The sequence below is a fragment of the Nymphaea colorata genome, chromosome 5 (genome assembly GCF_008831285.2).
Source record: "Nymphaea colorata isolate Beijing-Zhang1983 chromosome 5, ASM883128v2, whole genome shotgun sequence".
NCBI classification, from domain to species: domain Eukaryota; kingdom Viridiplantae; phylum Streptophyta; class Magnoliopsida; order Nymphaeales; family Nymphaeaceae; genus Nymphaea; species Nymphaea colorata.
The window spans coordinates 17831344-17843994 of NC_045142.1; the positions used below are offsets into that span (position 1 = coordinate 17831344).

The 12651-nt window shown below is 37.3% G+C and overlaps 1 protein-coding gene and 1 long non-coding RNA gene across 2 annotated transcripts; one reads left to right on the plus strand and one right to left on the minus strand.

The window, feature by feature from the left end:
- Positions 1-1286: 1286 nt before the first annotated feature.
- Positions 1287-5583, minus strand: LOC126410081 (uncharacterized). The gene is made up of 3 exons (XR_007573463.1): positions 5142-5583; positions 4974-5030; positions 1287-1905 (listed from the first exon to the last, which is right to left on the minus strand). It is a non-coding gene; the product is annotated as an uncharacterized LOC126410081 (long non-coding RNA).
- A 3085-nt stretch (positions 5584-8668) lies between these two features.
- Positions 8669-11086, plus strand: LOC116254036 (uncharacterized). Its single transcript, XM_031629061.2, has 3 exons — positions 8669-8843; positions 8959-9049; positions 10811-11086. The coding sequence occupies exons 1-3, from the start codon at positions 8771-8773 to the stop codon at positions 10941-10943; spliced, it is 297 nt and encodes a 98-aa protein (XP_031484921.1). The 5' UTR covers positions 8669-8770; the 3' UTR covers positions 10944-11086.
- Positions 11087-12651: the final 1565 nt, after the last annotated feature.

Consider the following 12651-nt stretch of genomic DNA (forward strand, 5'->3'; position numbering starts at 1 on the left):
TCAGTTGCTATGATCATATCCCACTGTACTCATGTAGTTTTTCTCCAGATTGGTCTTCAAATTATAAGCAGAACAGAGCAATAACTCAAACAATTACTCAAATTGGTGTAGATGGTGAAATATATCAAGGTGAGCTAATCTTCTTCAATTTCAACTGAGGGGGAATGCCTATCCTAAAATTATAAAGTGCCTTTTGACAATGGAGACCAAGTAACCAAGTGGAGCCAACTTTTATTCTAAAGTGTTCTAGCGACTTCCTCAAATTAAAAGCACTCTTAAGAGAGCGTCCCTCAAAGGAAATCAAATGAATAACCCATCCCTGAATCTCCTTGAGAAAAACTAGTAAGTCTCCTTGAATGTTCCCCTACTGCCTCTTCTCATACATGTACCTTTGTTTTACACGAAACAGGATTGTATCTCTCTTTGAGAAGTACCAATTTTCATTCAAGAATTCTGATGTACGCCCTTACCATTTTCGTTAAGTGTCATAAAACATGGCCTGAATTGGCAGATTTGAAGGTTGTGTCATGTTACTACTCTTTACTTTTAAAACATTTTAAAAATGTTTTTAAACTTGTTTTTGTATATTTTCTCATTTTGTTTAAAATTTGCACACGAGAATATTGTTTACCAGTTCTTTACTGATCCAAACTGATTTTTCACAATACCGATTTTTTAGACTTGGAAAGGCAAACAAATTCCTTTTACTAGAAATACACATAACGATTCATCACGTCATGCATACACTTTGAGTCTAGAAAGTTAGAAAAGTAATGCATTCTTATCATAGACCAGGGTCCTTTTGGTTTGTCCTTAATGGAAAGTGAGAAGAATGTGGATCAACAGTGCAGAAAGGATTTACATTCCCTTTGTTCGCCATGTGATGAGGAAAGTTTTGAATTGTATTTGAAATCGGTCAAGCTTTATTCAATTGTTTACATGAAAAGCCTTCTATGTTCTTCCAGGGAATGCGATTCTCAAAACCATGTGATTTTCCATTCTTATATTGGACAAAGTAAGCATATCTTTTCAACTGCCATGATCATATTTTATGGCAATCGTGGCAACATCCTTTTCACCTTTCCTTTTTAAATTTCTAATGGTTATACTTTTCAAGAATCAAAGCCACTCGATGGGCTGTCTAAGGCATGCTTTGATTTTGAATTGCTCTTGTTAAAGAACATAAAAAATAATCGTCTTCTTTATAATAATAATAATTACCACTTACAAGACTCTAATAGCAAATATTTTTCTTAAAAACCAACTTTTGAGTCCACTATGTCATGCCCTTTTTAAGGGCTGTTTAATTTTCTCGTCAGGAGGACGAAAATATATCTTGTTCTTACCATCCAAAAAATAAGATGCAACTGATTCCATATGAAACACATGACGTAGGAAGCATTTGGTAATTGCAGAACCAGGTAGTATTGCAGGAATTTATGTCAAAACTTATCGCAAAAATTGTGGAAGATTCACTTAGAGGTAACTTGATTGCTGTCCATTGAAACAATACAGACAGAACGTCTTGTTCATTACACTGTTGTCTTGTCCTCATAGACAATGATGTTCCTTGTTCACCGTTTGATGATTTTAGGAACAGAACACTACGTTCTTCTTGTCTGGCGTTTGTTTCGTGTGTGTCTGTTCTGTCTATTCTGACGTTTGTTTTTGTCTTGTTCGATCTATCTGTTCTGTCTTGTCCAATGTTTGTGTCTTACATGGTTAGTTATGTCTAGTGTTTGTTTATATTTGTTCTTCTTTAATCAGTTTTGGCTATTATATTTATTATGTCCATGAAACAAAAACAACTATGACAATTCGCTAGATAACTAGTCTTCTGTCATGCACACTATTCTTCTCATCAAAACCATATGATATTTTAGAAGATGCATCACCGTCTGGTTTCTGCATTTCAGAAAAATAAAAGACAAACAAATAATTAGATCAATAAAGAACAAACTTAAGTGATGAACAAATAACAAAGAGGAAAAGGCAAAGGGGATCCATGGTAGTTCTATTCATTTTATAAACAAACTTAAGTGATGATAATGAAAATTTTCAAAGGAACAATGTCTTAGCTCAATAAAGTACTATCCAATTAAAAAAAATGTGAATCATTTTTAAATATACTTGGAACAAGATGAACAGAAGACAGCTAGGACAAAAACAAAGTTCACACAGAAATCAAAGTTCACACAGTGAAAGCTTTTTATATTTCAAGATGACACTTTGCTGCGAGTTTAACAATGATAGCTGGGAATGCCAGACAGGATTCTTCAACATAGTCCAACATAGTATGAACAAGACCAAGGATAGATAGGACAATACAAAAGTTCACAAGGATAGATAGGACAATACAAAAGTTCACAAGGATAGATAGGACAATACAAAAGTTCACACAGTGACCAGGTTCTTCCACATAAACCAAGTCTATTCAGACCTCGACATTGGTCATGGTCATGATAGACGATTAACCAATATCACAAGCCATGAAATCGATAACTAAGAATCATTATTAACATTGTCAACAGCAAAATGGTTGGCCACAGGGAAAAAGCACAGCCAACAGAATTTTCATGGAATTTTGTTATTGTACAACGACCAAGATCTAGCTTAGTTTTTTTGTCAGCTTCAATAAAGTGATTATAATTTTAAAAACCATCTAAGGGCCGTAATAGGATGATCATTTCAGCAAAATATCCATTGATTAATAACGTTTTTCCTTGTATGATTGCATTTTTGGAAGTTTATGAAGCTAGAAATATAAGAATCTGGAAGGCGCAAGGATAATGGCGATCGTGAAGAGAGCATACTGACCAACAAAGTCTGCAGTTTTAAGATCTCCTGTTCTTGGACCAGCAGATCTAGAAAGTAGGAAGGGGACGGACCAAGCTAGTTCCCTGCTGCAACCCATGTGCCCCATAAATATGTTTTTCCAAAACCTAGTGACATTATGATATTATTGATAATTAATAATATTATTGCAGTCGCCTGAGTGATGTTACTGTTGGCTCCCCATTATTGCTAGTTTACAATATTAAAAATTGTGTACATGAAATGCCAACAAATGTGCACATCGGGCGTTCAACTCTCTAACTTAGTTTCTTCAACTTGAAGATCAAAGATCCAATCCCCTAGCTAGATGGTTGACAATCTTTTATTCCAATCATTCTTCAATTTTGTTATTTAATGAGAGGACATATTCCCCTTCCCTATAGAAAATTGTAAGTTCTGCTTCTACTGTTTTTTTTTCCCTGTTGAATATAATACGTTGGAATATGCATTATACAGGACTGCATTTGCTCATGATTCTATATCATCCAGACCATCACGGTTCCTTTGAAGCCAGATCTCATTGTGAGAAGCTGGTTTGACCAAATCTGGCCAATATTTAAATGAGTGTAACATGGTTGGATTGATAGAAGGTTCTTCTTTCACAGGGAAAAAATAAATCAAGTATAAAGTTTTACTGGAGTTCTCTTCTGGAGCACTAGAAAAAGGCGCATCACTTATCTTTGGATTTCCACCAATCTGATATTTAACTTCCTAACAGCACTCGGAGTCATAATTTGTGCACTTCTACAAATTTAACATAATCAGCTCCGCTTGCAGTCTCACACACAATGTTTTTCAGTCAATTTCCTTAAAACAATAACAATCATGATTATGTACTGCAGTCTCATTCATGACCCATCATCTGCTTCCTAACTGATTTCTGCTTTAGCTTTTTAATTGAGTCGATGCTCCCCAAAGATCTATCTGCCAGAGACACAAAGCCAAAACAGATAGAGGTGGAAGTTACATGTATTTTGGCAAGTTAAGTACTCAAATTAATGATATGGTACCAAATTTCAGCTTCAATCCTATTCTGGTCCTGACTATACAAAGCACAGGAAACAATTTAGACACATAAAACAAAGGTTTCTAAAATAGTAAATTATGAGAACAGACTTCCCTAGAGCGTCCTATTGCTAGAAACTGCCAATTTAGATTGCCATTACTTGTACATCTTATGGTTGGTGAAATTTTTGTCAAATATTTGGGGAATTTAACTGTTCCCATCGTTCTATAGGGCTCAACTAAGCCCCTCTCCATTTACTGTTAAAATGGAGAAACTGCATGCATTCCTTTATACTCCACTTACCGTGCGTGGAATTGAAACTCATGCTGTACCTTTTGGCTTGACATGTAAGTACCTGGAGGTGACTTTTACTAGCCACGAGTTGGGGAGAAGCAGTGTTCAACAGGTACCTATACCTCTGCTTCTCAACAGTGTAATAGAAAGAGAGCAATCTAGGATGATCGGGGGCACTGTAGATTGCTTCTATCTGATTCATGAACCACTTCCTTCAACCATCATTTGTTTTTCTAATGGTTCAAATCTTTATAGCAGCTGCTCTTGCAGGTGGGCGAGAGAACAATGGTGTCGTTTCCAGGTGCCAAAGCAATAGAAAAGCAAATTAGCAATGGTACTAAAAATTATTTGTGTGATGAAATCCCAAGATATTTGATAACAACAGGAGTTGATTAATGCAGAAACAACATCATTCAAGTGAAGAAGTGTTGAGCATTTCATTGTCTCTTTTCATCAGATAGAGAAGTCATGCATTGGACTACTTGGCCCCTCGCTCGAGCATCAAGGAAATGCCCAACAGAAATTTTTGAAGGCAAGGTTCTAGGCACTTAAGAGGGCGTTTGGTAGCAGAAAAGAACGCAGTGTTTCATGCATGGGTTTCCCCTCACCAAACACCCTCGATAAGATGAACCATTATCAGTATGAGCATTTTAATGAACTAAACGAGTAGAATCGTTTATCCAATTATAGCCATAAAATCGAATTAAATCACAAGAAGAAAACAATGGAGAAATGTTGCCTTGGCAGTAAAGCTAACCAGAGAGAGAGAGAGAAAGAAAGAAAAAGAGAAGACGATAAACGGCGATTGGGAAAAGGGCGAAAAAGATGACGCCCTTACCTCGACGAGAAGCTGCTGCTGGGCTGCAATGGAAGCTACGGTTGGTCTGCTGGTGGCCTGCAAATGATAAACGGAAATGGGAAAAGGGCAAGAAAAATGAGTAGGGCTGCGGTCAGGGAAAAGGAAAACAACAGAGAGAGAGAAAGAGAGAAGCAGCTTGCGCCTAACCTCGAGCGGAAGAGTCGCTGCTGCGGAGAGCTGTCGTTCCTGCTAAGAAGGGGAGAAGAGGAAGCTGAGGAGCTGATGGTGAAGCGTCGGCCGTTTCAATCCTCAAGAGAAAACCCTAGTAGAAGGGTTTCGAAGGAGGAGAGAGAGTGCTAAACGCAGCAATTACGAACGGCCTCAAGCGCTGCTGCGGCGGTCGCCCTCCAAGGGAGACAGAGGAGAAGGAGTGAAGACGGGGGCGGAGAAGGAAGTGCTCGGGGTGACCTCCAGCGGAGACAGAGGAGAAGGAGTGAAGACGGGGGCAGAGACGGAGATGGAGGAGAAGGAAGTGCTCGGGGGATGGAGACGGAGGAGGAGGAGAGGAAGAGATAGGTCGAGGGCAAGGAGAGCTCGGGGTCGCGGGAGGCTGTTCTGTGCTGTTCCGTGGTAAACCTCGGAACACATCCGAACCTCCTGTTCCTCGTCCGGCATGTCCTAACCGTTTTTTGTCCGGCGTTTGTGTCGATTTTACCAAAACAGAACGTGTCTGTTCTGTTTCCAATGCAATCAAACGGCCTCGTAACGCAAGTACATTATTGTATAAAGTTTCTCTAGTCGTTGAGAGAAATTCACGAAACACTTACATTATGATACACTTACATTATGATCGTATTGCGGAACTCTCTTGTAAGGTTCGTTCTATGTCCAGTGTTTGCATCGTCTAGCTGCTAGCAAACACCCAATCAAACATCTTTCTAAAAGTATTTTGTGGTGAGTTTCATGAGATTCATCCATGAAGGAGCTGAAGCAACAATTGGATGGAGAGCTGATAGGGCCAGGTCAACTTTGTGTGCTACACAAAGAAAAACCAATATAAAAGTTAGAACATAATGGAAGTCTCAGTCTAAAACATCTCAGATTTGGATCTGAACTCGAATAACTGGACCCGGTAGGTCCTCTTGTTGACATCGCCGATCTATCAGACCAAATAATTGACCGGATAAACTTTAGGAGCAAATAAATAAACAATTTAAAACTGTGGGCCGGGTCAACCTTATTATGATCCGCCCCGGATTCAACGGAAGGCGGTCTTGGCGAGAGGCGCGGCGGCGCCCGCACCTGGTTTTGCAAAGATTACAGTTGTCCCCTTCGCATTTGAAATATTGACCATGAAACTCCTTTGTTGATCTCAACCACACGGTTTCTCCCAGCCTCTCCGATCACCGTCCATTTGTTCGATTATAAATAATTAATAAACCCTCGTGTTGTTACTCGTTGCATTTTCTGATTACGTTCTATTCAAATCCGGGTTGTTATTCACTCGGTCTATTTTGGGTCCGAACTCTGTTCGACGGTAGCGAGCCTGAAACGAAAAGAGTTCGATCCAGAATCGGGCTTTTTTATGGATCTAAACAGATCTATAATTCAACCTGAAGTAAATCTGGTCCATTTGCGTCGATATTAACCTCGTTGCCTAAATGGATTTTCTTAAAGGATTCAAGATCCGACCCATTTGCTTTTGGGCTTATGGAAAGTTGGATTAAAATAGCATGCGGCATAACCAAATATAACATCTTGTAATATATGTTCGAGATAAGCACAAACTCCTTCTTCACTGTTTGATTGTTAGATTTTGGACAACGTCTACCTTTACATCATGTTTCGATTTTCAATGAATCAGATTTCGAGTCTGATATATTCCCAACTGTATCCATTTCCATTTTATCGGATGTTCATATATTTAGGTTCTAATTTGGATTGGAAAATGGATGAAGAAAAGTTCATTCCATATTCAAATCTGAATCTGAAGTTTAAGTTCACAACCGAATCCTAACTCAACTTTTAAATTGAACCTGAAGCGTTTCATAATCGATGATGGATCTTAGATCTTTGAATAATAATTTAAAACTGAATTCGAATTAGAATCTGATTGCATATTTATTTAAATCTGATTCTGAAGCCCACCATATATAATTTCCTAATTCCAAAATTGAGTTTATTTTTTGTTGAATGTTAATTTGTTTTCCGTATCTGATTTTTCTCAAATAATTTGTTCTGATATCATATTCAAATTGGATTCATTAGCATTCCTACTACACAAAAAAATAATGCTCTAAATTTATTATTTGAATTTAAAAAAAAAAAAAACTTAGTTTCACTAAGCCCAAATTGAAGATCTAATTTGTGTTGCGGTCAGGCTAATAATGAACACGTGTCGACACCCCAATTCCACGATGTAGGGCCAACACGCAAATTATGTCCGGAGTGACGTCATCCGCTTATAAGAAGGTCTTGTTGGCGTACGTGATTACGTAAAAAACGGTCAACTTGGCCGACATGTTCACTGGACTCTCGCCAACAAGAAGATTATAAAGTTACCAACGAAAATATCTTCGCTTATGCAAATATCTTTATCTACTTACTCGCTTTATTAAATAATGGTAAAAGAATACGGGATGGAATCGATGAAGAGTTTTCTTTTACTTCATCGATGAAATTGAATATCTCATTCAATTTTCTTTTTCAGATCTAACATGTAGAAATCAGTCGAAAATGCCAATTCCTGATGATTTGTAGATAGAAATAGGCTTACTCATAGATCTACCATGTTTTGAAATTTATGTCATGATCCAAAATGGTGGTGCTAAATGTATCTCCCTTTCAGTAGTCTTGATCAAATAAATCACCTAATAAAATGTGTTATAAAATGATATTTTTTGGGGTTGTTTCGTAATGGTAAGACATGGTTATTGTTCCTAAATATGTCTTAAAAGACAAATTCATGAAGCACTTATACAATTGTTTTATCCTATATTTTTTAGAGCAAATTCATGAAAAAGTAACAATAAATTACTGTTGGCAAACAAATCATACTAGAACTATCAATATCCAATTCATCTATCTAATACATCTCAAATCCAATATGATGAAAAAAAATTAATTGAGTCATACAATTCTTTCTTGGACTTAGAAGGTTGGCAAAATTTTAAAAGTCAAAAGGGCAGAGTCCCTCCATGCTTGCTCAAGTCATAGCTTTAGAATTTTGAAGATTTTTTATTCTAGAGCTGTTTGACAACCATAGCAGATTGTTAGTATCAAGTAATTCTGCTTTAAAATTCAAAGGCAGATTCATGAGACATTATGTTACAAGATTCTATAAGTTTGGCCTTTTTTTTGTGCAGTTTCACTAGACAATAACAAATTTGTTAAAATGACCACTTACAGTCTAATTTTACATATAACAAATTAAACTAGCACAACAAAATTCCACTAATTAAACATAGTTTGCTTTCACTTTTTTTTTTCACATTTATATAAATATTTAAATGAACGTTCTTTGTTCTTCAAGGGTGCCATGCATAAACTTTTTAACTGTTTGCAAAAAACCATCTTCTTAATATTATATAATCAGCGAATTTGCCGATTGGTGAATCCTTATCCTCCCGCCAAATATAGATGGACAAAAGTGAAGGGGCACATTGGTCATTTGGATGAGTTCAAGTGCAACACCAACTTCTCCCTTCTCCCCTTATAAAAGGGAAAGGCGCCGTTCGATTTTACCAAACCGCGGTCTATTGAAGAAAGGAAACCCCTCTGTCCTCCTGTCTGGTTTTCTCTGTCTTCCTCTTTGTGCGGTAGGTGGTAAGGCGGCAATGGCGTCCGAAGGAAGGACCACTATGGAGTCTGTGAGGAAATGGGTCGTCGAGAACAAGCTCAGAACCGTTGGTATGCTTTCCTTTTTCATTTCCCTTGGTTTCTATCTCGGTTTTTTCTTGTCGTTTTTTTCTCCTTGTTTGGTTGGAGATATTCTCACCCAAATCGCTACGTCTTTCTTTACCAGGAACTCTTTGGTTGAGCGGATTGGCGGGGTCGATCGCGTACAATTGGTCTCGGCCTAACATGAAGCCCAGCGTGAAGATCATCCATGCCAGGCAGAGTTTCTTCCCTTTCTATTTTCCCTTATCTTCCTTGCGTTTGTGGCGCTACTTTTTTTTTTTTTTTTAAATTTGTTTGTATTGGATTAGTTACTTCGGATGGGGAATTACCTTTCTTTGCTATCATGCAAGTGTTTGGTTGGGATGAAAGCAAGATAAGATATCTTTACGGGGTTTTTCTATGTAGATTTTCATATTTGATTGTCTGGTCTTTAATTGTGGAGGCAGAAAAGCAGGGGCTGTTAATGGTTCTATTTGGGTATTCGTTGTTTCTCGATAATGTTCTGTTTTGCTCTGTTTTTTTTCATATTGGACCACTCCGTTCTTTTGATTTGGTTAACGGTTTACATGATGCCGCTGATCATTGGATATTTCTTGGGGATGGTGTGGAATTTGGTTTAACCTGTTTCTGCTGTAAATAATCAAAATGAGGTGATCAATGGAACTGTTTGAATGGATTGAAGAAAAATCAGTACAAGAAAGAGAGAAGGAGAAAGAGAGAGAGAGATGGTGGTTCCTTGACAAGAATTTGGTGTCAGGAGGAGTTGGTGATGGGCTCGCTTTCCATCGATATTTGTCAACGTTTAATGATCTTGACTGGTTTAACCGTTCGTGCTTTATGTACCAAATGCTCGGCGACAATGCATCATTGGCCGTAGATGACCCCTTTTTCTATCATGTTCGGCTGGAATTTTGTTGTTTCCTGTCGTTACTTTTCAATTTGGATCACAATCTGTTTGATACAATTGAAGAGTAAATCTGGTTAAGGGGGTTTGGATGATGATGAAACAAGAAGATTTTAGGAGTTTTGGACTTCATAGTTCATCTACTGTTGGAGAAAACATTCGTTTCGAACATCAGGTTCTTAAAGGTGATGGCATGATGTTAGAAAACTTTCGCAGTAAATGGGGTTGTGGTGAAAAGCTTGTTTCTTTGGTCGGAACTTGGTTCAAATGTTTATTTTTGTAGGTCTGAGAATATGAAGTTGACCCCAATAAGAATTGTTTCAAGTACCTGGAATTGAAACTTGTTACTTCTGAAGACAATTTGATTAATTGCTTTTGATAGAGAAGTTTTGCACTTGATGGGACCTTTTTTATTAATAAAGGAGCTAGTTTGATTGGTAGTTCTAGTTCGATTATGTATATGCATAAGTGAAAGGTTTTCTTATGTTGTGGTGGGCCGTCATTCTTAGCTACAGATTAAGATAGAATAACGGCGAATGTTACTGGTGCTGATTAGAATTTAACAATTTTATGCGTCAGTGTCACCGGTTCAGAGCGCAAAATTTATCATCTTTGACAATAGAAATCCGGGCGTCCAGTTTGATTCATAAGTTTGCCTGCCTTGTGAAGCATAAACAGGCATTTTCGGAAGCTGATCTTTTTTATAGATAAGTGATGCATCTTGACTGTGGGGTCTTCGTACATAATAAGTCTAGTCTGCCATCTGATAAAAGACATTTAGATGGAATTGAATAAACATGTGGGTGTTTGACGATCCGGAGGTTCAATGGTTGATCTCTCTTTTTATGATGGAAAAATCATAAAGTCACGGGCTGGGGAGGTTATCATTGCTCGTGGAACCTATGCTCTTCTAAAGGCCGACTTTGCTGGCATTGACAATATATCTCATCTCTTTTATCTTTCATGTTTTTTCTTTCTTCATTTTCTATTTTTCCTTTTTTTTATGTCGACAATGCTGGTTGCAGTGAGTGAGCAGAATTTTTTAGTAATTTTCTCTTGGTTTGTTACACAGGCTTCACGCCCAAGCTTTGACGCTTGCAGCGTTGGCAGGAGCTGCGGTGGTTGAGTACTATGACCATAAGACAGGTGCCAAGACAGACAGATACGCGGAGCAGTTCATCCCATTGGAGTCGCACAAAGAATGAATGATCAGATAGATGGTTTAAATTGCTTTGCGATTGTTCATAAAGAACCTGTCGTCGCAGATGCATGCCAATTTCCGTTGGCAGCGTCAATATTGTGTAAAACATTTTATCTCATAAGTTTTATCAATTCTTTTGTGTGTTTATTCTTCTCTGTGTCATGAATCTGCGTAGTCTCATTTTAGAGGCCATGAATCCTCGATTATGGGGAGATGTCTCGAAAAGGCCGAAACCTTTTCTTCTTTTCTCGGATTCAAAACCGTTTCAGAACTACCCCACCCAGTCTTTGGTGGGGAGTAGGACACCAGTCCAAAGGGGTAGTGGTGTGAGGTGTGAGTATATATGAGAATCGACGACCAAATTTTCACCATCCCTTCCGTCCGAGCATCTATGTTATGTATTTCTTTCTACTTGTAATTTTTTTATTTAATCTTTATTTTTATGTTGAGAGAGAATCGATCTTCCTCTACTTGTAATTTTTTTATTTAATCTTTGTTTTTATGTTGATAGAGAATCGATCACCGTGAAGCTTGAGTGGGGAATATTACTACGAGCAGCATCTAGTGTTGTTCTAAGTTTCTAACTAAGATTCCAAGTTCCTAATTATACTGAACGTCCTCTTAGTACTTTTGAGAAAAAGATAAAAATTGTTGATCTCCACAACCATTTGTCGTTGTTTTCACATGCAAAGCAAAAGCTCTAACAATTATATAGTTTTTCTGCGACAATTTACATTCTAAAGAATAAAATTTTCATTAAGACAACCTCCGTAGCTATTTGTCATTGTTTTCACGACAATACTTGTCACAAAATGTTTTATGCAACAATTTTCATCATAAAGAATGAAATTTTATAGAAGCACAAGACTTGGCGGTAATATAAGCCCACTCTATGTCGATGAAGTTTTGCTCCGACTAAAATAACATTTTGTCGTTAAAGGGTGGGTTGTTACTAAGTTAAGTGGAGTTGAGGGGGTAAAATGATTAAAAGGAACATGTTTTTTGTTTAAGTGGCTCGGAATTTAGCTAACAACTAGCACGAGTTAAGCTTTAGTTGCTTAATGTTTTTTTTTTCATTTTCATAGGCTTCCATGAGTCAAAGATATTTGATAGAAATATTGTGTTTTTTGACATATATTCACAAAATACATATTATAGAACACCATATTTTTATTTTAGAAAACGTTGTATGGTTATAGTTGTTTAAAACTAATAATCAAACACTAGACAGTCACGCATGTCACCAAAACAAGGTGTTCTTGCAACATGCCTTAACACGTGTACATGATGTTCCTTTTATGAAATTCCCCCTTTAGAAATGCTTGAGTAAAGTTTTGAGATGTTTTAATGATGTTTTCTTTTGCATTCTTTTTGGTGAACATGAACTTAATAACCCACCACCTGGTCGAAAAGTGGTCCAATTACTTCGCCACTGCCTTTTTTTTCTTTTGGGGTGGATGGGTTGCATCAGATGTTGGTTTGAGTACAATACACCCATCAACTAAAGTGTCGTGATTAATATATTTATAGTCAATGAAAGTAGCACCCACAAAAATCAAACCATCAACAAACACATATTTTATGTGATTCAACTATACTACACTCCTTTGGGCGACTTTCTTTGGCATTTTCAAGCGTGTCTAAAATGAAAGAAAGATTGATTGCAACATGACTAACTATCAGCCAATGGACGGAATGTTACAAGTAAATAC